The 22,456-nt window shown below is 38.1% G+C and overlaps 1 protein-coding gene across 8 annotated transcripts in view; it reads left to right on the top strand.

Annotated features, from left to right (window-relative positions):
• Positions 1-384: 384 nt before the first annotated feature.
• The window catches only part of EIF2AK4 (eukaryotic translation initiation factor 2 alpha kinase 4), a 36,250-nt gene continuing 14,178 nt past the window's right edge, over positions 385-22,456 (top strand). For all 8 annotated transcript variants that reach the window (XR_013774712.1, XR_013774713.1, XR_013774714.1 and 5 more), the window contains exons 1-25: positions 385-625; positions 2,546-2,661; positions 3,282-3,384; positions 5,940-6,113; positions 6,957-7,037; positions 7,482-7,630; positions 7,908-8,023; positions 8,682-8,839; positions 9,274-9,809; positions 10,190-10,299; positions 10,821-10,978; positions 11,308-11,720; positions 12,508-12,577; positions 13,654-13,737; positions 14,909-15,031; positions 15,485-15,589; positions 15,821-15,878; positions 16,569-16,648; positions 17,562-17,663; positions 18,249-18,536; positions 19,142-19,217; positions 20,804-20,925; positions 21,333-21,382; positions 21,474-21,642; positions 22,128-22,244. Coding sequence is in view for 4 of the 8 variants with exons in the window: in XM_079309627.1 (XP_079165753.1) it covers positions 473-625; positions 2,546-2,661; positions 3,282-3,384; positions 5,940-6,113; positions 6,957-7,037; positions 7,482-7,630; positions 7,908-8,023; positions 8,682-8,839; positions 9,274-9,809; positions 10,190-10,299; positions 10,821-10,978; positions 11,308-11,720; positions 12,508-12,577; positions 13,654-13,737; positions 14,909-15,031; positions 15,485-15,589; positions 15,821-15,878; positions 16,569-16,648; positions 17,562-17,663; positions 18,249-18,536; positions 19,142-19,217; positions 20,804-20,925; positions 21,333-21,382; positions 21,474-21,642; positions 22,128-22,244 (3,711 nt within the window). In the remaining 4 variants the exon portion in view is untranslated. The remainder of the gene's footprint in view (positions 626-2,545; positions 2,662-3,281; positions 3,385-5,939; positions 6,114-6,956; positions 7,038-7,481; positions 7,631-7,907; positions 8,024-8,681; positions 8,840-9,273; positions 9,810-10,189; positions 10,300-10,820; positions 10,979-11,307; positions 11,721-12,507; positions 12,578-13,653; positions 13,738-14,908; positions 15,032-15,484; positions 15,590-15,820; positions 15,879-16,568; positions 16,649-17,561; positions 17,664-18,248; positions 18,537-19,141; positions 19,218-20,803; positions 20,926-21,332; positions 21,383-21,473; positions 21,643-22,127; positions 22,245-22,456) is intronic.

The following is a 22,456-nucleotide window of genomic DNA, read 5'->3' as shown; positions in this document are numbered from 1 at the left end:
ATTCTGAGATTCGTGGTTATTTTTCCCCTTTTGTGAATCTTTCGCAAGGTCAGTTTAAAAAAATCTACACAGTATCCAGCTGTCCGTGCTGTGTATCTCTGTAATGCAGATATAGCAGGAGGCAGATCCTGAGGGAGGTCAGACTGGACATAAGAGAAGGTTCTTCACCCAGAGGGTGGTTGGTCACTGGAACAGGTTCATGGGGAAGCGGCCACGGCCCGGAGTTTGGACAGTGCTCTTAGCCACACCGTTTACTTTCAGGGAGTCCCATGCGGAGCGGGGCGCTGCACGGGCGGTCCTTGTGGATCCATTCCAGCTCGACACGTTTCTGCGGGCGAGCAGCGGGCTCCGAGCGGAGCCGGCTCCTCCTCCCGCCGCGGGGGAGGCGGTGCCGGGCCCGCTCGGCCCCAGTGCCAGGGCGGCAGCGCGGGGCCCGCCATGGCCGCTGCGCGCCCGCGCCGGCGCCGCTGACATGGCCCGGGCCAGCGGCGGGCGGCAGCTGCCGGCGGAGCTCGCCGCGGAGCCGCCGGAGAGCTACCAGCTGCGGCAGGAGAACGAGCTCCAAGTGCTGGAGTCCATCTACGGGCAGGACTTCCAGGACCTGCGGCAGAGCCAGGCCTGGAAGGTAGCGAGCGGGGTTCGCGCACAGCGCACGGGGCGGGGGCCCAGCGGCCGGGCCGGGTCCGGTCCCGGTGCGGAGCGGAGCCGGGTCCCGGTGCGGAGCGGAGCGGGGCCGGACGGTGGCGGAGGCGGGTCCCGGTGCGGAGCGGAGCCGTGTCCCGGTGGGGAGCGGAGCCCGGTCCCGGTGCGGAGCGGAGCCGGGTCCCGGTGCGGAGCGGAGCCCGGTCCCGGTGCGGAGCGGAGCCGGGTCCCGGTGCGGAGCGGAGCCCGGTCCCGGTGCGGAGCGGAGCCGGGTCCCGGTGCGGAGCGGAGCCGGGTCCCGGTGCGGAGCGGAGCCGGGTCCCGGTGCGGAGCGGAGCCCGGTCCCGGTGCGGAGCGGAGCCGGCGCTGCCCCGCTGGGGCCGGTCCTGCCTTCCTTGCCTGACGTGTCGCGGCTCCCGCTGCCAGCCCGTGCTCCTTCCCCCGGCACTGATACCGGCCGCCTTTGCGATTAATCCTCGAGATAGAAGCGCTCTCGCTGTCATCAGTGCTGTGCTCATAAATTGCATTTTAATTAATCATCAGACTTCTTAAAAATTGTCTCTTAATTCATTCCTTAACCTTCTAATTACATGCCTGCTCAATTAATTCATCTCACCAGTATGCATGATGATGTTTGCACAGTTATAAGCTGTGGTTTTTTTCACAGTGCACCTATTTTCCTTGAGAATACTTTTCCTTTCATTTTTATAGGTTTGGGGGTTTTTTAATTACAACTAGTTAATGCTCAGGTACTCACTACTCTCTTCCATTTGTCTTTCATGTCCACATCTAAATGATATTTCCTTTCCAGCTATGTCCATGATACTGTTTCCTGTACCTGGAGATAATGATCACTGTTCTATTCCATAAATTCACTTCTACTGTTGTTTCTTTTTTGCATTCTTTTGTCTTGAATGTCTACAATATATCCTCTGCTTTCTTTTGTGCCAGGACTTGAACTTAAATTTTTTGCATCAACTTATGACTTTTTTCCTCTTTTTATGAAATTTAGTAAGAACAGTCTTAGTAATTTATTGGGTTTCCAGAAATTTGAGGTCTATTTCCAGAAGTGTGTTTGAAGGTCATACCTGACATCCTGTTCACTTGACATGTTCTCCTCTTTGCTAGAAAAGCAAAGGGCGTAGTTACCATCTGTTTCTGTATTTGTTATCCATGTGGTCTTACTTCCCTCCCTGTTTTTCACATTACTAAGGGCTGTGTTGTTTTGTTGTTGTGTTTTGTTGTTTGTTTTTAAACCTAATTGAAAAGAAAAAGTTGGGAATGCTTATATGGGCATATTTTACTTTATTCTGATTTTGAGTAGGTGATTTGAACAGGGTGGGGATGGGGAAGGCAATACTTGCTAAAATTCTGGTTTATGGCAAAACACAAAATACAACTACGAAATAAAATAGTGTCCATTTGTTTGGTCATGTAAGGTGTATATTAATGTGACATTATGGTCTGTTGCCATATTGGAAAATAAAATAATTCCTGGGTTAGTAATCTAAATGCAAAAGAAAAATGCTGGTTTTATAATGAATACTTTATTTTGTGCTATAAGTAACCTGTGTTAAGTTCATTTAATGTTTTTCTACTGTTATCTTACAGTAAGCAGAATATAGAAGTTTTATTATAAAATCCCATTTTTGCTCAGTCTGAATCATCTTTCTAATGACTGTAACTACACCTATCTGAAGAAGTTGTAAAAATATACTGCATAAACCACGTTAATCAGTGGACCAGTTCACTCCTATTGAGCAATGTCAACACGTTAATGTATTTTTTGTGGTTTGGATAGTGTGAGCTGTATTCTACTATAATGTAGATTAAGATTTGTATGTTTTCATTAAAGCAAAACCAAGCAACTCTTTTCAATCAGAAGTTTTGGGTTCCATTTTAGGTACGACAGCCTCCTGAAATTAATTTAGTTCTGCGTCCTCAGGGATTGACTGGTGCTAATGAAGTGTATGCCAAAGTTGACCTGTGGGTCAAGTGTCCACACACTTACCCTGATACGTAAGTGAACATTGAAATATAATCTTTTTTTCTCTGATCTGCATAGTAAAGTGTAACTTGAAAAGACGTGTGGTTTTATTCATCACCCTTAGTCTTGCTTTCTGCTTGTCAGTATTTATTAAGCCTGGGGTGTGTTATAATATGCAACTCTAAACTTTAGCACCTGAATTGGATTTAGTCCTTTGTTCAATGGAGAATGATAGGGATGAGTTTGTCAGTGCAAAACTGCAGCCCCAGTTTGTAAATTGGAGATACATAAACACAGATGTACCTGCCACCATCTTAGTGCCCTTGTTAAACTCCTCGAAATCCTGACTTTTACCTGAGACAGACTGAATCTCCTTTTTACTTAAAGCCATCTGTTGTTCTCTGTTGGATTAGCTTTTGGAAGAGTTCTCCATAGAGAGTGGTGAAGGAGTTGCAGGTGACCAGCATTTTATGTTTTCTGACTTTATCTTGTATATGTAATATTTATATACTACTTACTTGAGCATTGACTAATTGCCAAGTGACTGTGAGCTCCATTCTTTTCCCTAACACAGTTTTTATCAACAATCTGTTGCTTTTTACACTCCATTTTTCTAATGAAGACTTTTTTATGTTTTGTTGCCGTCCCTCAGAGTTCCTGAAATACAACTGAAAAATTCAAAAGGCTTGTCAAATGAAAAAATAAATGAACTAAAATCCAGACTAGCTGAACTGGCAAAACAGCGCCGTGGAGAGGTAAGAGCTTTTTACTTCCTTGAGAAATATAATCTGGACCCAAATAGTTCTAAAGATATATTGTATAAAATAGTGGAATACATCCACTTAGGAAATGTAAGTTGCATTGCTTTTAAGGAAGGAGTGATATCTTAGGAGTATTTCCAATTAGTGAAAGTTCAGACTATGGATTCTCTCAAAATCCAGTATATAAATACTGCAAGCTTTATTCCTTTATTTTAAAGGTTCACATTATTTGGTTAAAAGGTTCTGAGTTATTTGGCAGTATGGAAAGCAGTGCTAACTGTAAAACTGGGAGCTTTCTTTTCAAGCTGATGTGAATATCATAAGCAAACAGTGGTTACCTGGGGAGTTTTTCCATGTTATCTTGTTCACTTAATGCTGAACTGAGGAGCAAGAGACCTCAACCAGCTCAGCAGTTCATAGCACAGTCACTCCAGGCCACTGTGCCTTTTTTTTTTTTTCTGTGTTTAGGAGTAGTGATACTTGAGTTTCCCTGGAAATGAGTGAAAAGGGAAAAATGGAGGAACATGGGAAGCTTAAACCTTTTATCTGTTTTAAGGGATTTTATACATTCTTGGGTATATTTAGTATTAATGATACCTTTCTCTTCTTATTGAGGACTGATACTATTCAAAGAATTACAAGCAAACAAAGAATTCTCCATTAAAGCAGGGGTTTTGGCATGTTTCTTATTTCTACTTGGAAATGTTGCAGATGAACACATTTAAAAGCTCCATTTGTGTTTTTAAAAGTGTGAATTACACAGCTAGGGACATTATAATAGGCTGAAGTGGCATCATATTTTGCTTTCAGTTTCCCAAGCCTGTCAACTTCACACGTTTAGCTAGAGCTATCTATCATTCATTCCTGCCACATCAAGCCTTTTTTTCCATTTGAGTACCATACTTGTATTTTGATTGCAAATTTTTCTGCAGATACTTTCAAAATAACTGCTTTAGCCAGGTACATTCTGTTCAATAACAAAGAATTTGCTCAATTTTTTCAATATTTTTGGAAATTAGCAGTTTTATAATATATTCTGGAATTTAGGGGGTGGGGTTTGTTGTTTGCTGTTTGGTTTTTTCTAATGACAGTGCTATGGACAATTCATAGGAAGTAAAAGGGTTAAATTCCCTATGTAACCACAAAAACGTGCAATATATATTTGGTCTACTCACAACTGACCACAAGAATTATTAGCCTGTAGGGCTTTCAAGCCCCAGTTTGATTTTTGATCTCATTGAAAGAACATTAAAATTATGTAATACATTTTCCTAATGTTGATTTTCCAAAGAGAGAGTCATGCTTGCTCCAGTAATGTGTAGGTGTGCTTGTGAGTTACATGTATGGCACACATTTTGTATGAATGGCATATGCAATGCTCTCCTGAATTAATTTATCTGCAGCAAAAGGGAGATAACTTTTCTCTCTGCCTTGACAGATATTCCTTACTAAATTGTATTCTCTGATATAAAAAGTTTGACAATACTTCAACTACCTGTTCAAACTGAACAGCGAACTGTCAGTCTTTTTTTAATTATTGAGTTTTGTTTTATGTTTTTTTCTTTAATAATGTGTGCATGCAATTATTGTCTTGCCTTCTGATTAGTAACCTGGGAAAGATATTTTAGTTGCACGTGTCAGATTTATGCATATTCTCCCGTTTTTTCTATTTTGAATTGCTTCCTGGCTTCATTCTTACTTTCAAGCAGGGGATTCAGTGTTTGAGAATTTTCTATATGTCACCCTATTACAGACAGATGGTACAATTTAACTTGGCTGATTTCCTATCTATACATGCAAATCCTGCTCAGTGGTGCTGCTGACTGCACCTTTGTCCTGTACTATAATTTTAGAGCTAAAATGATCCCTTAGCACTGTGTATTGCTTGAATTAATAAGGGAATGATACTAGACTGCTGAAAGCTCAAGCCCTGACAGGTCAATAGATCATCAATACAAACACAGTTCAAGTAAACAAGAACTGAAAATTGATTCCGACCTGGCAAACCTCGTAGCAGAATTCAACTGAGCAGAGTTTTCAGGGCACTTCTTATTTCAGTAGTTGTGGTTATATGCATATGGAAGGCCTTATGTGACTTCACAGCTCTAACTGGGAGACTACTTTGCAGAGGAACGGTTGGATTTGTGGTTGGCAGTGAAATAATAACTATTTCACAGGAGTAGGTGCAGTAACAGGTAAGTGCAAGGGTTTTGTTTTGTTGTAGCTCATGTGTCATAAGTCCATATCTTTGGGAGTAGAAAGATTATGTCTAAAAGAAGATGAGAAAATTATTTTTTAAATTTCACTTTTCTGTTAGAAAAATAAGATGGCTTAGGTTTTCTGTCCTTCAGTAATTTTTGCCATCTTTGCTACTGTGGACAGGGATTTTTCCTGTTACACTTTATTAATAAATAGTTCTGACAAATAAGAGTGAAATATGATAAATTCTCCCTGATAAATAACAAAGTAACAGGCACACTTCTTCTGTGGTGCTTTTTAGGATGGGTATCATTTGACTCTGCATGTTATTCATACTTATTTTCTTTTAGGTGATGATATTTGAACTTGCTGACCATGTACAGTCATTTCTCAGTGAGTATAATAAACCACCTTCTAAGTCTTTTCATGAAGAAATGCTAAAAAATCACCAGAAAGAACGGGAAAGATTGGCTCAGGAGGAATTGCGTAGGGCACAAGAAGTTAAGAGAAGAGAGGAGCAGGAGGTAAGAGAAATCAAAGTATGAATAACCATATGTTCTTAAAATTACATAATAATGATTTTTAAATCACTCTGCATAATGGTGAGTTTTAGTGAATTATTAACCTGCCCGTATGAGTTGATCAATACATGTATTATATGAACTATCTGCTGCTGTAATTGTAATATTTTAATGATGTGGTTTTAACCTGGGGAAATATTTATGCCTGAAACAAACCTAAATGTTGATTCCCAATCCCATAAAAATTACTAACCAAGAGGACCTTATACAAAAGTGTAAGCAAATGTACATATTAAGTGCATTCCATCCTAAACTAGGAAGTGTTAGCCAGGCAGACAAGTAATCATACCTGCTTTCACTCTTAGGATGACTGGAACATTCACTGCAACAGGCATCTTTAGAGAGCAACAAATTTAATCTAAAGAGATGTCAGAGCACCAACATCCTTCACTAGAAATGAGGGGATTCATCCAAGTCTCCCAGGGACTTAGTAGTGTGAATTCTCTACTCTGTGGGGAATACAGATAGAATAGCTCTGGTTTTGAAAAGATCATTTGGATTTATCTCCCTGGCTTTTTTTGTGTGTGTGTGAAACTTTATTGTTGGGTCTGCAAGTAGAAGTAATTTACAATTCCATTCTCCTATGTCATTCAATTGATGCTGTGAACTTCCTCAGAAGAGCTAATTTGACTTCTGTTTTTTTTATTCTTGTGACATCATCTAAGTCCTCCTTCAATACTTCAAAAAAATCAGCATCATAGCTTTATTACTTTTAAATCAGGATAAGATTGTAGCAGTAGCATTGCATGTACTGTTGCATCTCTTAACAACTGAAATTTATTTCAGCAACGTGAAATCCTTAACGAGATTCAGAGAAGGGAGGAAGAGAAAAGGGAAGAAAGAAAAAAGAAAGAGATTGCCAAACAGGTATTCTTTCTAAGCAAAAAAACATTGCAGCAAGTTCTTTCCAGTACTATAGCAATACTTGTAAGAAATTGAGATTTTCTTGGATATATTTTCTTATTCAGGTCTTCCAGTAGATCTAAATATAAATGGGTTCTTGATTATTTCTGGGGCTTATTTCTGCAATATACTAGTGTCTTGAGTGTGCCGAGGTGTATATTTTCAAATAGACATAGAAAAAAGCTGGTGTGTTAATATTTCCAGTTTCTTTACATTTTTGCCATGGGCAATGTCAAAATATACTTTCTGAAATCTCAACACATTTTCTTTGGCCTCATGCATACATTTATTATGAAAACATATTTCTTCTGTGATCTGCATGACTTCATAGAATCATAACTAAGTACTTGCATATTTTGATAGTAGGAGTGTCTTCTGTACTTATTTGGTGTTTTCCCTGATTTATAGGAACGTTTAGAAATAGCTGCTCTGACAAATCAAGAAGATTCTCACAGGAGAGATCCTGCAGGACATGGAGGTGCTTCACGTTTAAATGGGAGCTGTTTGGAACATGGAGCGAATAATAAACACCGACCAAATTCAGCTGGGCGTTCAAAGTATGTCAGTTTGCATGTGGATTCTTTTAGATCTGTTCATTTATTTATTTTATTTAGTTGCAAACATTAGATTACAGGCGAGAGAATAGTGTGCCATGTTGTTGAGCTGTTCATTTTGGTCTCTTCTCTGCCACCTTCCCCCCACCTTCATTTTTCATGGTTTAACTAAGCCGTGTGCTGTGGATAACTTGGGAACTTTCCAATTTTTATAGTTTGTATTTAACTTTAAATATGTTATCCTTCTGAGTAGAAGAAAAATGTTCTCCTCACATTGCAGACGAGAACGCCAGCTTTCTGTTAGTAATAATGAAGAGTCCCCTGGAAATCATGAAGTTCTGAACTTCAGCACAAGTGGTGCTGGACAGCTTACTGTCCATAAAGGAAAATGTCTAGGTAAGCAAAATTAAAATTGTTACTGAAAGCATTCCAAACCCCAACAAGCATGTCAAACCACCCGTAAGCACAGGGATGCAAATGCATACTTACTCTCCTGCCACTGCTGCTGATAGCAGTGGCATAAAAGCAGCAGGTTTAGCAAAAATACTAATACAGGACATGACAGGAAACTTTGAGCTGGAAGACCTCCATGGAGTACCCACATGGACAGACCATCAAATGTTTTCATTGTTTGTTTTCAACATAGCACTTCCTCACTGGGTGGATGAACAGCCTGAAAGTCTGTCAAGAAAGTAACACAATTGTTCATCCTCAAACTGTAAAATAATAAAATCTTCCTATGTGTAGAGCTTGGCATTTGCTAAGGAAGAAAGTTGTTAATTTATTAAAACTTCAAATTCTTTAAATGTGAAGCAGTTTTTTTGTCAATATGCAATTGTTTTCATTTGAGTACTGTTATATAGCATTCAGTCTCATCAAGCCTGGTATTTTCCATATGTACCAAATAGATATGTGTCTTGTCTAGTTTTAAGTAGTTTTATTTTCTGAATTTAGGAAACAGGCTTACTGGTATTTATTTAGCATTTGCAGGAGGTTTTGTCAGATCCTTAGAAACAAAAGAAGCCATGTTCCTCTTCTCTCCCTTTGTGTGTAGGCAAGGATGAACAGCTTGGTAAATCTGTCTACAATGCCTTGGAAATTCACAGTGGGGACTTTGTTCTAATATATGAGTGGGTTCTGCACTGGCAAAAAAAGATGGGAAGGTTTCTTACAACTCATGAAATAGAAAAGATTGAGAAGTCTAAGAAACAGGTAATGCTTATATTTTGCATATGGCTTAATAAAGATTAGATGAGGTTCAGTGCTATTCTTTAGGCTGCTAGTTTGTATTAAACTTGAGAGGGTAGTAATGAACTTGAAAATGCTAATCTTTTAGAGTATCTATGTGAAAAAAAAATGGGTGTATTGGGGTTTTCAGGAGTTCCTTTCCAATAGTACAAATGCAAGAAGGTATGTTTGCAAGTATGCATGAATTAAATAATAAAATACTGAAATTCTGAAGAAAGAGGGAATCAAGCTTACCTTTTAGAAATCAAAACTGTACTTTCTCCAGTGTACAATACTTCCTTTTAGAAAAGTATGAGGAAGTCATATGTTTTATAAGTATTTTGTTTGCATTGCATGCTTTATTAGCAGTGTGTTCCAAGATATGTCAAAATGCGTGTTATGTTGTGTTTCTCTTCCAGCTTCAGGGAGCAGAAACAGAGTTCAGCTCACTGACAAAGCTAAGTCACCCAAACATTGTGCATTATAAATGCATGAACCTCAAAGAGCGGGATGACTCGATTGTGGTGGATATTTTAGTGGAGCACATAAGTGGTTGCAGCCTTTCTACATATTTACACAAAGAGACTCCAGTTCCAGTGGAGCAGTTGCGCCATTACGTGATCCAGATCCTGTCAGCTCTCGACTACTTGCACAGTAATTCAGTGGTGCACAAGGTCCTTTGTGCTTCCAGTGTCCTGGTCGATGCTGAAGGAAACATCAAGGTCACAGACTACAGCATTTCCAAGCGCTTAGCTGACATCTGCAAAGCTGATGTTTTTGAGCAAACTAAGGTTCATTTTAGTGAGGATGGTCTTCCCAACAAACCTGGGAAAAAAGGAGATGTATGGCGTCTGGGCTTGCTTCTGCTTTCACTCAGCCAGGGCCGAGTAACCAAGGAATTCCCAGTTGCTGTTCCTACCAATTTACCTGCTGACTTTCAGGACTTTCTAGAAAAGTATGTTTGTCACATTCCTGTGTCTTTCTGTCTATGATTTTCCTTTTTGGTTTTGTTTTTTGTTTCTCGGTTTGGGGTTTTTTTTAAGATTTTAACAGTTTTTTAAAGAATAGATATATCTTCCTGTGTTGCTAATTGTAGTTTTCATAGAAGAGTTTGATCTCATGGCGCAGGCTGCTAATCTGGGATTTGGGAGAGCAGGTTTGCTCCTCTTTTTCTCTGCTGTGCCACCAACTGTATATCACTGGATAAGCCATTTAGTCTGTCTTTGCTTCTGATTCCCATCTGAATGATGGAGGTAATAATTTCTTAAAGATAATAAGAAGTCTTCTAACATTTATGTCAAATGTGAAATAGTTCTCTCTGTGGTTTGCGAACAGGTGTGTTTGCTTGGAAGATAAAGAAAGGTGGACTCCTCAGCAGTTGCTGCAACATAGTTTTATAAACATTCCACGAATAAAAATACCTGTAGCTGAAGAAAATCTAGATGGTAAGGAACTTGGTTCTTCCTATATTCTGCTAAGTGGACCGCATGTCTGCAGTAAGAAAAACTGAGCTGTGCTACAGCTTCACAAGATTGCACAAGTGTGTTTCATTAACTAACTTAAAAGGTACTCTGATCTTTAACTTCTGTGTCGACGACTGGCTGGGGTGAACTGAATGCTGTTTTTTCTTCTGTAGAAGCAGCTCATAAAGCAGTTTTAAAGAAACTTGTAAACTCATCCACCTCCTGCATGGTGTAAATGTAGACTTAACTTTGTCCTTGGAAGATGGTGTTCCAATGAGACTTCTTTATTTCTTACATTCTTGTTAAAATCATTCCTTTGTCCAGCATAATTCATGCTAGTAATTTAAAACTGTATTAAGATTTATGCTTGTACTAGGACTTTACATGCAGACGACTTTTGTATTTTAGGGTTTAGTTGCACTTGAAGTTATTGCTCCTTTTTTGACAGGTCCTAGTGCCTTATCCCCATATTACCAGTGATGGTAACTTTGTCTTTGTTGCAGATTCAGCAGGTATAGATTGCATGGAGACAGTTGTACCCAGCAGTCGGATATCCAGTGCTTCATTCTTCACAGAAACACAGAGACAATTTTCACGATACTACAATGAGTTTGAAGAGCTAAAATTACTTGGTAAAGGGGCTTTTGGTGCAGTCATCAAGGTATGGTATAAAAATCGTTTCCTCTGTGGAAACCTTTTTGGGAATATGTTTGTTTTCTCTGAAGCAGAGCAATATATTCAATGTTTGCATGGTTTTATTTACTGTCTGCTAGTGTGCTGTGCCTGTGTTGAGGTTTTTATCTGGAACTGAATAGTCTGGAAGGTTTGTTGCTGGGAGAAGCCTGTCAGTATGGGGAACCTTGCATTTGAATTGTAGTCATTTTCCAGGTGAAAGAAAGACTTCCTGTTCTGTGAAATTTTTGTTTCTTGTGGCTCTGCTTAGTAAGGCATTTATAAGAACTTGACTCTAGATTAATTTGAATTTTGCAGGTGAGAAATAAGCTTGATGGTTGCTATTATGCTGTGAAACGTATTCGCATAAACCCTACCAGCAAGCAATTTCGGAGGATTAAGGGGGAAGTAACGTTACTTTCCCGCTTGAACCATGAGAATATTGTGAGGTATTACAATGCTTGGATAGAAAAACATGAAAGTCCTGTTGCCACTGTGTCAACATCTGAAACAAGCGAAGAGAGAAGAATGCCCCCCAAAACCGGTCTCTTCATCCTTTCCGCTGAGGAGACAAGTGATGTGGAAACCAACGCTCCTCCTCCGCGTTTGACAAGTTCAGTTGAGTGGAGTACTTCATGTGAAAGATCCTCCAGCAACAAATTCAGTGGGGCTGATCAGGAGTCCAGTGATGATGACGATGATGGCGATGGCGTGTTCTCGCATTCAATTTTGTAAGTAGGCTTCAGTATTGGCACTGTAGGGAGTATGAGCAGAGTTAGTTTTTCCTAAAAACTAAAGGCAAATTTGTGTCTTGTCATTCTTGTCTCTTTTGTCAGAAGCAGTTTGCTGCATCTTTATTCTGTCGCCTTGTTCAAAACCGGTGTATTTGCCAGCAGTCAGATAGCCAGGAAGAGGAAATTTTCTAAGAATTGTCAGTCTGTGTGGAAAAGTTTGTGGTGTAGGCTTCTGAAAGCTGCTTATTTCTGCCAGAATGCATGACTGTCTTTTATGTTTGACTGTCTTTTCCAGCCTTTAATTAAGCTTTTAATTAAGTTTTTTTTTAATTAAGGATTAAGTTTTTTAATAAAGAATAACAGAAATATTACAATCTTGAAAAATACCAAACTTGCCCTTTTTTGTTTTGGTTTTTATTAGTATATTCTATGCCTTCCTCTGTGTATGGTTCAGTTCTCTCACTCAGTGATTTTGCTGTATAAGCAAGTAAATAGACTTCTTTCAGTTTTTCTGCTTGGATATAGCAATTAAATTTTACTGATGGCAAATATATACCTTCCCTTTTAGAACTGGACTGTCAAAAGAAGTGTTTCTTTGCAAGCAGGATGCTTTTCTGGATATTGTTTTGTTTTGCTTTTTTTTTTTAAAGCCTATAGAAAGCAGCAGAAGCTTAGATTTTATTTTCCCCTAGAAATAGCTTTCAAATTCTTTAGTAAATATTACTTGATATGTAGAACTTTTGAGATTTTTTTTCTTTCTGGTTTTTTTTTTTTTTTTTAACAGGCCAACCACAGATTCTGAAAGCGATATAATTTTTGAAAATGAAGATGAAAATAGTAAAGGTCATTCTCCAGTAAGTATAAAGTTAGTGAAAATGAAAATATAATGAAATAGTCTTTGACAAGTAAACAGATCAGTTGGGAAGGTTTTATTTCACTTCTGCTCTAAATACAAAACAATCTTGTATGTCCATTGCCAGCTGCGTCCCACAGAAATCAGTCTGATGCATCTGGATTCTGTTTCCTAAAGTGTTTATTGAGCTAAATATGATGGTGTTTTTTAGTCATGACCCAGGTTATTGCTGGTTTAACACTTCAATGTGTTTATGATTTAACATGGCCATATGGATTGCATGGTCTTATACCTCTCAAAGTTGAAAGTCTGTTCTGCTTTTAGATGCTTTTAACCAATATATCAGTTCATAGCCACTTTTTAAAGCAGACAAAATACTTACTATCTGAAAGAGAGGGGAAGTCAGTATAATGAGGAAGGTTTTAGTTGATTTTAAGATGTATAACAGCACTTGCTGTGGGCAGTCAGTGCACTGTATCATTAGAAAGCTAATGCACACTCTTCTGCAGCATCTACAGTATGTCATTGCCAATCCTGGTGATCTGTAACATGTTTTTATTTAAAGCTGTATATCCTTCCTCTTTCTGTTACAATATACATTTGCATGAAAAAGTTTGCAGTATACAATTTAATAATATGCCAGTGCATTCTTTTCTCATTATATATATATACATACCATACCAAAATTGTTGGTTGATGGTGGGGGTTGCATTATTTATCAAGCAAGCTTTCTATCTTCTAGTTTCAAAACTTATGTTTTTCTCTTTTTCTAACATGACACAGTTTGAGATTGGGTTTCATCCAGTTCTTCCAGAATTCTTTTCCTTCAGTGTCTAATGATGGCAAAATGCTACTCATTTTCACTTTGAAAGTTGGTCATTCCTGTTTTTCTAGTTTATTTAGACAAAGTGGTATTACAAAAATTTAATTGTATTATTTTGTTATTTTTCAAACCTATCCATAGAAGCTGAGTTCTCATCTATGTATTCCAGCCATTAAAAAATAGTAGTATGTATGATAAAAAATTCTGCACAGCTTTCTGTAGCTAACTATTCTGTTACTTTTATTGTGATAAAGAATGAAGAAGGCAATGACAAGAACAGCCATGGAGGAGAAGACAGGACATCAGTTGTTCAGACAGTGCATTATCTGTACATTCAGGTATAAATGTGCTGTGTGTTTACATAAAAGGATATTGTTTATTTCAATCTGCAGAGACTAGCTGTCTTTCTTGAGAAAAGCAGTGACCTTTAAAAATGCAAATTAGTAAGTTCAGTACTGTTTTTGTAATAGACTGGTTTTCTGAAGCCTTGGGTACACTGTGTAGTGCATGTGGTTTTTTATGCCTTTGAAGGCTCTATATTTGTGCCTGGAGAGGACAAATTTTTATAGTGCATAATAGGATAACTGGTGTTGCTGATGTACAAGTAGAAGTTGGAATTCCTGATCTAACAACCAGCCAACCTTTGAGTCCATGGCTTTCAAAGCATTCTTTTGCCTTGTGCTTGTTTGTTAAGAATATCCATCCCAATCCCCAACACTGTAGCTGGTGTTCCTCAGGTTGGTTATGGTGTTAATTCCCAGTGTGGAGTTGAAGTCTATCATGCTAAATTCCAGAGAGGAAGTTATCTTTCCCCAATGTGAAAACTTCTTCATTCTCTTCAAAAGCACAGTATTGTGTATGCTCTTTATTTTATTAGAAATAAGTTCTCTGTAAAGCCATTGTATGGCTCTGACAGTAGGTCCACAATGAAACTTCTGCAGAGTTGCAGCTTCAGGCTATTCTACTGACATCTCCTTTGTGTTAGGAGTCACTTCTCCCAGAAATTATTTATACCTATTTATCATAACTAACCATTCTGTGGTGATGTGCAATTTTTTATAATGCACTTAATGCTAGAACTTGTCTGGAAGGAAGTTACAAGTAGATGTAATTAGCTTTTAAGAAGCTTGTTTGTATGTGTTGTGTCTTCACAATAAAAGCAGCTAAGACACCAAGTGCAATAAAGCCAGAGATTCTTTGTGGTTTGGCTTTGTCACATATTATGGCTTGGCTGGTTTCACTTTTTTGTTAATTTTAGAGAATATGCTACTCTGCAGGTTCATACCATTGTCCCAGAAAATGAGGCAGGACCCAGAAGTGAATGCATGTTTGCAGCTAAAAGGCTGCTCTCCAAAGAGAGAAGAACTCCAAATAGCTGAATTTTTTGGTGATACTGTTTGCTCATGGGCCCAGGCAGCAATATGTGTACAGATACAAGCTTCTGATAGTCTCCTTTCTTAACAAAACTGTTCTTTCTTCCCTCTGACCCCTGTGTCTGCACAACTGAAGATGGAATACTGTGAAAAGAGCACATTAAGGGACACTATTGACCAAGGGTTATATGAGGATACCAGCCGGCTTTGGAGGCTTTTCCGAGAAATTCTGGATGGCTTAGCTTACATCCATGAAAAGGTTAGTAAATATGATAGTTATAACCTGTACATAATATCTGTGTTGTGCCTTTTTCTCTGAGGGTTTCTTTTAATCCATGTTGGGGCATTTATTATCAAGTTTCCTCTTTGCCCTTTCCATTATTAGTTTATTCTTGGGGTTTATTATATTTTATCATGAACCTGAATTTTATAATGAACCACTTCAGGTTTTACCCATTAGTCATAAAAATTTGGTCATCTTTTAAGAACATTCTGTTAGGTATCTGGTAGCACTGAAAATTGTTTCTTGCTTCTGGGCTACAAACTATAGTCTTTTCTTCAAGACTTATTACAGTGAGAAATCTACTGCATTAAGTCACTGAAGATCAAGGTATGCAATATGATTTTCCAGTCTATTATAAAGACTTCTATTTTGAATCGTGTCTATTGTTTAATATTCTGTTGGTCTTTTTTTATTGTCCTCCTGTAACAGGGAATGATCCACAGAGACTTGAAACCTGTGAACATTTTTTTAGATTCAGATGATCATGTGAAAATTGGTGATTTTGGTTTAGCTACAGATTATCCAGCAAATGCAGTAAGTACAACTTGAAGTGAATGAAAACCTCTTGAATTTGGTGATGTAATTACTTGAAAAATAAAACATAAAAACATAAGTTGAATGATCACAATATTGAGAATGCTATAAACCTCTTTCAAATTTCTGAGGTTCTAGAATTAAACCATGCACTGCCAACCCAAGTGACAAGAACAGCCAACAGAAGCATTTCACATGTCATTTACAATATGACTGTTTTGCTTATTTCAGGTGGTCTCTAAACAAGAGGAAAACATCTCAGATGGTTCTGCTGTGTCTGACCCATCAGGTTAGTTTACATTGCAACTTGTTCCAAATTATTTTAACTGAGCATTTGTATTCTGTGGTCTTGTATTTGCTGTTAGAATTTCTGTTTCTTCTTTGAAAATAAAACTTTTCTTTATTAAGGCTGGGGTGGGACCCCTCCAGCCACCAAACTGGGTAGCTGTGTTATAATCTGGCAGCTTTGCCTCTTACATAGGAATTAATTTGCTTCCTCTGCTAGCCTTCTGCCACAGATCAGTGCTTTCCTCATGGTGAGGTATATAGAGAGCCTGTGTATCTACTCCATCTGCACTTGTGTATTCTTGCCTACATAGGACAGTTTCAATACTTCAAAGACCTTGGTTTGTTGGTTTGGTTTTTGTGAGTCTGAATATGATGGTTTGAGGAACTTTAGTACATGGTATGTTTAAAGACAAATGTAATGCCAGTGAAATTTAGCTGTAACATTTGTGTTCTGACCTTCTACAAATCTGTAAAGCAATTGATGGGTTGAGCTACCTCAGATAGACACGGATACTTGACAAGTGAGGGTAAGAACTGCCTGTTTGTCCAAGTATTCTCAGCTGGGTCTCTCTCAGTAAGAACTGCACTCCCACCCAGAAGAAAGAGAAAAGGAATGAGATTTTTCTTGACATGGATGCTGCATTTCTCTTCCACTTTCTTTAAACTGGTGCTTTCATTTTTTGCCACATAGGTAACTTGACAGGGATGGTTGGCACTGCACTGTATGTCAGCCCAGAGGTCCAAGGAAGCACTAAGTCTGCATACAATCAGGTATGATTGGAGGAGATTTAATGAGAATATAGCATGGAATCTAAGATGTACCAGGTATGACTTGGGTCATTCCTCCTTGACAAAGATTCATTCAGTGTGAAACAGCATGTGATCAACTCCTGTGCTAATCAGGGGAATTAAACATTCTTTCAAGAGGAAACCAAGGATGTGGGCAAGTCAGTTTTTCTACCTGGGATATCATGAGAGTGGAGTAGATTGGGAAAATCACTTCCCTCTACCTGTTGGTCACACTGCAAAAGGATGTTTCCCTTTCTGGGCTGTGAGTGCACTAATAGATCATGTTGAGTCTTGTCAGCCAACACCTCCAGGTTCTTCTAAGGGCTGCTCTGAATCCATTTTCTGCCCAGCAGAAATTTGTTCCTGGGATTGTCAACCCATGTGTAGGACCTTGCACTGGGCCTTTTGATCTTCCTGAGGTTCACACAGACCTTCCTCTCCAGCCTGTCCAGGTCCCTTTTGATGGCATCCCTTCCCTCCAGCGTGTGGACTGCACCACACAGCTTAGTGTCACCAACAAACTGTCTGAGGCTGCCCTCAGTCCCACTCTCATGTCACCAACAGAGATGTTGAAAAGTGCCAGTCCCAGTACTGACCCCTGAGGAACATCCACTCCTCACCTCACTGTTAAGCTGCTGACCACAACTCAAGTGCAACCATCATTTAGGGTTTAGAAGGCTTTAAAGTCTACCAAATCTTAATGGATTGTGTCTTCTAACAAAGAAGCTTTAAAAACAAATAATAATAAAAACACTGAGAAAAACCTCCAGCCTTCTCTCCAGCTTTAATGTACTGTGAATTTTAATCCACACATTTGGGTTTTTTTCCTCTGCTATTTTCATCTTCAGAGAATTGATAGGTACTAAATACAAGTTTTCATTTTTTTCTTCCTTAGAAAGTGGACCTGTTCAGCCTAGGTATAATATTCTTTGAAATGTGTTACCATCCTATGAATACTGCATCAGAAAGGATCTTTGTTCTTAGTCAGCTAAGGCTGGTAAGTACACAGATACAAAACATACTAATTCTATGCATCAAATAGTTTGTTAAGAGAAGCAAAATATAGCAAAAAATGTTGCCATAGAGAGTTCCTAAAAACAAGGTTTGTAAAACATATAATGAAAACTGAAAAATACAATTAGAGCTGGTGACTGACATTCCTTTAATGCACTGTGGATTCTAATGGCATTGCCATCAGTCAGTGGTCTGTCTGTGAAATTAATTTTTACATAACAGATAAGGGAATCATGTTTTTGGTGTACCTAGGTTTAGGCCTGGTAGGCCTTTCTCAGAAATCAATTGGTATTTGTAGCTGGTAAATGCTTGTAATTACAAGTTGTACTTTCATTGTACAAAACAGCATCAAAGCATTATTTTTCCTTTTAGCTCTTCAAATAAAATTTTCCGGGGGGGGGGGGGGGGGGGGGGGGTGGTTTGTTTGGGGGTTTTTGTGTATTTGTAATGGGCAACGGAAATGCTTAGTTTCTCTGTTTAATATATAAAACTTAAAAATAAGACTAATCTGAGCAATCTGGACTGTCTGTTAAAATTCAAATGTGGATTTTGTTTTTTGTTTTGTTAGCCTGCGATTGTATTTCCTAAGGACTTTGATGAAGTCAAGCATGAAAAGCAGAGATTGGTTATTACATGGCTCCTCAACCATGATCCTGCAGCACGACCAACAGCTGTGGAGCTGTTGAAAAGTGAACATCTCCCACCACCACAGATGGAGGAGTCTGAACTCCATGAGGTCCTCCACCATACCTTGGCAAACGTGGATGGAAAGGCCTACAGGACTATGATGAGTCAGATATTTGCACAGCGTATATCCCCAGCAATAGACTATACTTATGACAGTGATTTGCTGAAGGTTTGTAGGTGTTCAGGGGATGGGGGGTTGGGCTTTTCCCTGTGTTGAGTTTTTTAAAAATATGCTTATATGGGTAAACCCATAGCATTTCTGAGTGAATTGCATTATCTCAAGATTCGCCTCCACACTGGTTCCCATTTAAAATGACAGTCTCTGCTGTGTGGGTTGGAATAGCCACTTCCCATTGGAGCCTTGCATTCCTTCTTCAGTGAAGAAACCAGCAGTGTTTCATTGTAGCAGCTAAAGCTTTAAGCTTATGTCAGATGATGACTTCCTTCACTCTGAATTCCTGTCAAATTAATGGTTGACTGGTTGTCAGCAGAATGTGAACATCCCTGGATATTTTCTTCTCTTTCTAATTGATGTGATTTTTCTTAGTTTATGAGCTCTTGAATATTTCTAAATCTAAAGAAATTCAAGTTAACATAGGACAATAATGCTTCACTTAGCTGTAGTTATTTTTTTATTATTGTAAGCTTTGCAGTTTTTTATAGTGAGATAAGATAACAAAATGTTTATTGCCTATGTTACATGGAATGATTGCCTATATGGAGTATTCATCACACGTGAATTATATATGTACTTTTTATTTGTGATGGTTTCAGGGTAGTTTTTCTATTTGGGCAGCCAAGATACAGCAGCATGTATGTGAGATTGTCAGCCGGATATTTAAAAGACACGGTGGGTGTGTTTACAAAAGTCATTAATTTCCTTTTTTGTGATTGAATGGATTTAAAAGAATGGAATGAATTTAGTACTATAAAAGAAATCAGAAAACATGTTTGCTAGTTGATCATTTGAAGTTTTTATGATGTTTTCTTTTGTCATTTTGTCATTCCAGTAATAGCAACTAACATCAAATCTGAATGATTTACATTTTCTCCAGGCAGAAGAATGAAAAATCTTAATTATATTTTTTAATGTACAAGGTTGTTCTCATAAATCTGTATGAGCTTTTAGAGCTAGAGACTGTTAGGCAAAATCTGGATCTGAATACAAGGGTAGCTCTTTTCTGGAAGTTCAGGTACCCATGTAGCATAGTGACCTCTCTTTGAACAGCCTGGATGGGAAAAGCATAAGGGAGAGAGCATGGAATCAAAGCAAGCATCTAGTGGTACTTCCAGTGATGTATTCTTGGCAATGCTTTGCTGTTCAGGAGCTTCTTGAGCCAAAGCTGATGCCATGATATTTAATAGTTTTTCATTTCCTTTTCCAGGAATCTCTCCAGTCATTAATAATAGTATTCACTTAAAATTATTTTTTAGAAGAAAATTTATGCAGCCACTATCACACTTGAAATGTTATTAATTATGTTGTCTAACAGGTGTTCATGATACTATTTTATATAGAAGAAGAGAATTTTTAAATAGAAACTTTGCACAAGTAAATCATAATCTGATAAAGCATGATCAAAATTTGGCAATACAAAAGAGGAGAAACTGAGAAATGTGAAGTCAAGGACAGGTGTGCTCTCCTCCCCCACTCCTTAAAGCTTGACAGATTTGGGAAAGTGTTTGTCAGCATTTTAGAGACTGAAATGTTTTCATGCTTTTGGAAAGAACCCTGTTAGATTGTGTCTGACATCTGTAATGGCTTGAAGAATTTCTTTCTATCTGGGGTGCTTTTTTTCCTCATTTAATAGTTTGTGTTGAAATCTAATTGAGTTAAGCTTCAATAATTTCTCTAGTGATTCTCAATCAAAATTAAAAAGTATTTTTCAGTAATAAGTAATATTATTAATACTGAGGTTTCAATGAAGATTGGATTCATACAGATAGATGGTTGTGAAGTGTAGCCAGGGGAAAAAAGATGTTCATGAGCTTATCAAATAAAACACACTTTTAGTACGTTTTTGAGACAGAGGATACAACATATCTGAACAAAATTTGTTCTGTATGGAAATGCCTCTAGACCAAAGCAGTACTTGTACTGGTAACTGCAGAGTCTTATCTGTTTTGTATGCCTGTTTTTGTCAAAGATGGTTTGAAGAGGCAAGGGCAAGATAGGGATTCTGCTGGGCTGTGGATTTGGCAGTTCTCTCTTCTGTGGCATCTCTGCTGAGCCCAAGAAGCATGCAACATAGACATAAAATAATCTTTGACATTTTTTCTTTAAAAATGGAAGAGGGAAATCTATTAAGGACATTGAATGTAATTTTTTAATTTATGGATTGACATAATTATGCCCTGAGAGGGTATATATGAACTTGTAAAAAGCAGGTGTTACTTCTGAAATGAGAGATAAGCATATTTTCTGGTTTTGTGCAGGAGCCATCAAGTTGCATACTCCACTGCTGATGCCCAGAAATAAAAAACTATATGAACATAATGAAGCTTCATATTTTATGGATCACAGTGGCATGCTGGTAATGCTTCCTTACGACCTCAGAGTAAGTAGCATCATCTCTGCAGGCAGAGCTTGCAGAGGGTTTGGAGGGTGCTGTGGTGGAATTTGGTTTAGGCTTACATTTTTTTTGACTGCTGAAGTGGTGCATCTTTCAATGTCTGTTCTTGTCCTCCTGAGTTCTGTACTCTTCCTCTTGACAGCTGGAGCCTGACCACAAATTGAAGAAATAGCATTTGCTTGTTTGTTTTGTTTAACATAGGGGAAATTTTTTTTATTTAAAACTTGCAGCAAGGATGGTTAGATTAATATTACTTGGCTGTGTCAGGTGTTTTAGGCATCACATTACATTTGGGAGAGTACAAGTGTAACTACACAGTATAATTAATCTCTATTTGCAGAGCTCAGTCGGATGTTTTTGTTTCAACAATTTTCATGTATTTTGTTTTTCAGATTCCTTTTGCAAGATTTGTAGCTAGAAACAACATATCAAATTTGAAAAGGTAAGAGATATAGAGGTGATGCTTTGCACTGATTCCATGCTTTGACAGTGACTTCTGAAGAGGCTGATTCATTCTTCAATGTTTCCTTTAGATACTGTATAGAGCGAGTTTTCAGACCTCGGAAGTTAGACCGCTGTCATCCCAAAGAACTCCTAGAATGTGCATTTGACATCATTACATCTACTGGAAATAGCTTTTTGCCTATAGCAGAAACAATTTATGCAATTTCAGAAATCATTCAAGAGTTTTCAGTGCTACAGGTAGATTCTCTAATCAGCCCCTTTCTTGTTTTCTCCACCCAAATTTTAATTTATCTAAATATTTTGTTTGATGCCTTGTAAAAGGATACATCCTTTATTTAGCCAGTACAGAACTATTTTCACATTTAATCTATAGTCACTTACAGAACACTGTCATAAAAGTGTGTTTCCTAGGTAAACTTAAAATGAAGCATAAGTTTATATGCATAGGAAATATAAACTGAATCCTTTATGGTACCATTGAAATAATGTCTTTCTTCTGTCAGACAAGTGATTACTGTAGAATGGGACAAAACTTGCCATTCTTTATTTAGAGATGAAAGGTAAGGTAGTGAAAGAAGAGGTTTTAAGTTAATTTTGAACTATTATGAAATGTTTAGGAAGCCTTTTTGTTTTGTGGAGGTTGGGGTTTTTTTAAGAAAACAGAATACAAGTAAAACTTGTTGTTTTCATTCTGTCTTCCTTTTTTTATTTATACTTTCTAGGAAAGAAATTACAGTATTTATCTGAACCACACTGCCTTACTGAAAGCTATACTTTTGCACTGTGGGATACCAGAGGACAAGCTCAATCAAGTCTATGTCATTCTCTATGATGCTGTGGTAAGGAATTAGTTATTAACCTAACCTCTGTAATCACCACTGTAGAATACTCTACTTTGTGGAATTCTCTCTAAAAATTACTAACAGTCTACTGCCAGCATAACCAGGAGTATACTCTTGATACATAAAAAGGCTGGCTATCTTTGGGCTATAAATGTAGATAATTAAGTTTTTTGTTACTTCTGGACTGGGATGGTTTAAGATGATTCTTG

The sequence above is a fragment of the Erithacus rubecula genome, assembly GCF_903797595.1.
Source record: "Erithacus rubecula genome assembly, chromosome: 6".
NCBI lineage: Eukaryota > Metazoa > Chordata > Aves > Passeriformes > Muscicapidae > Erithacus > Erithacus rubecula.
The sequence above is the reverse complement of the archived record's forward strand: the minus strand, read 5'-3'. Positions and strand labels throughout refer to the sequence as shown.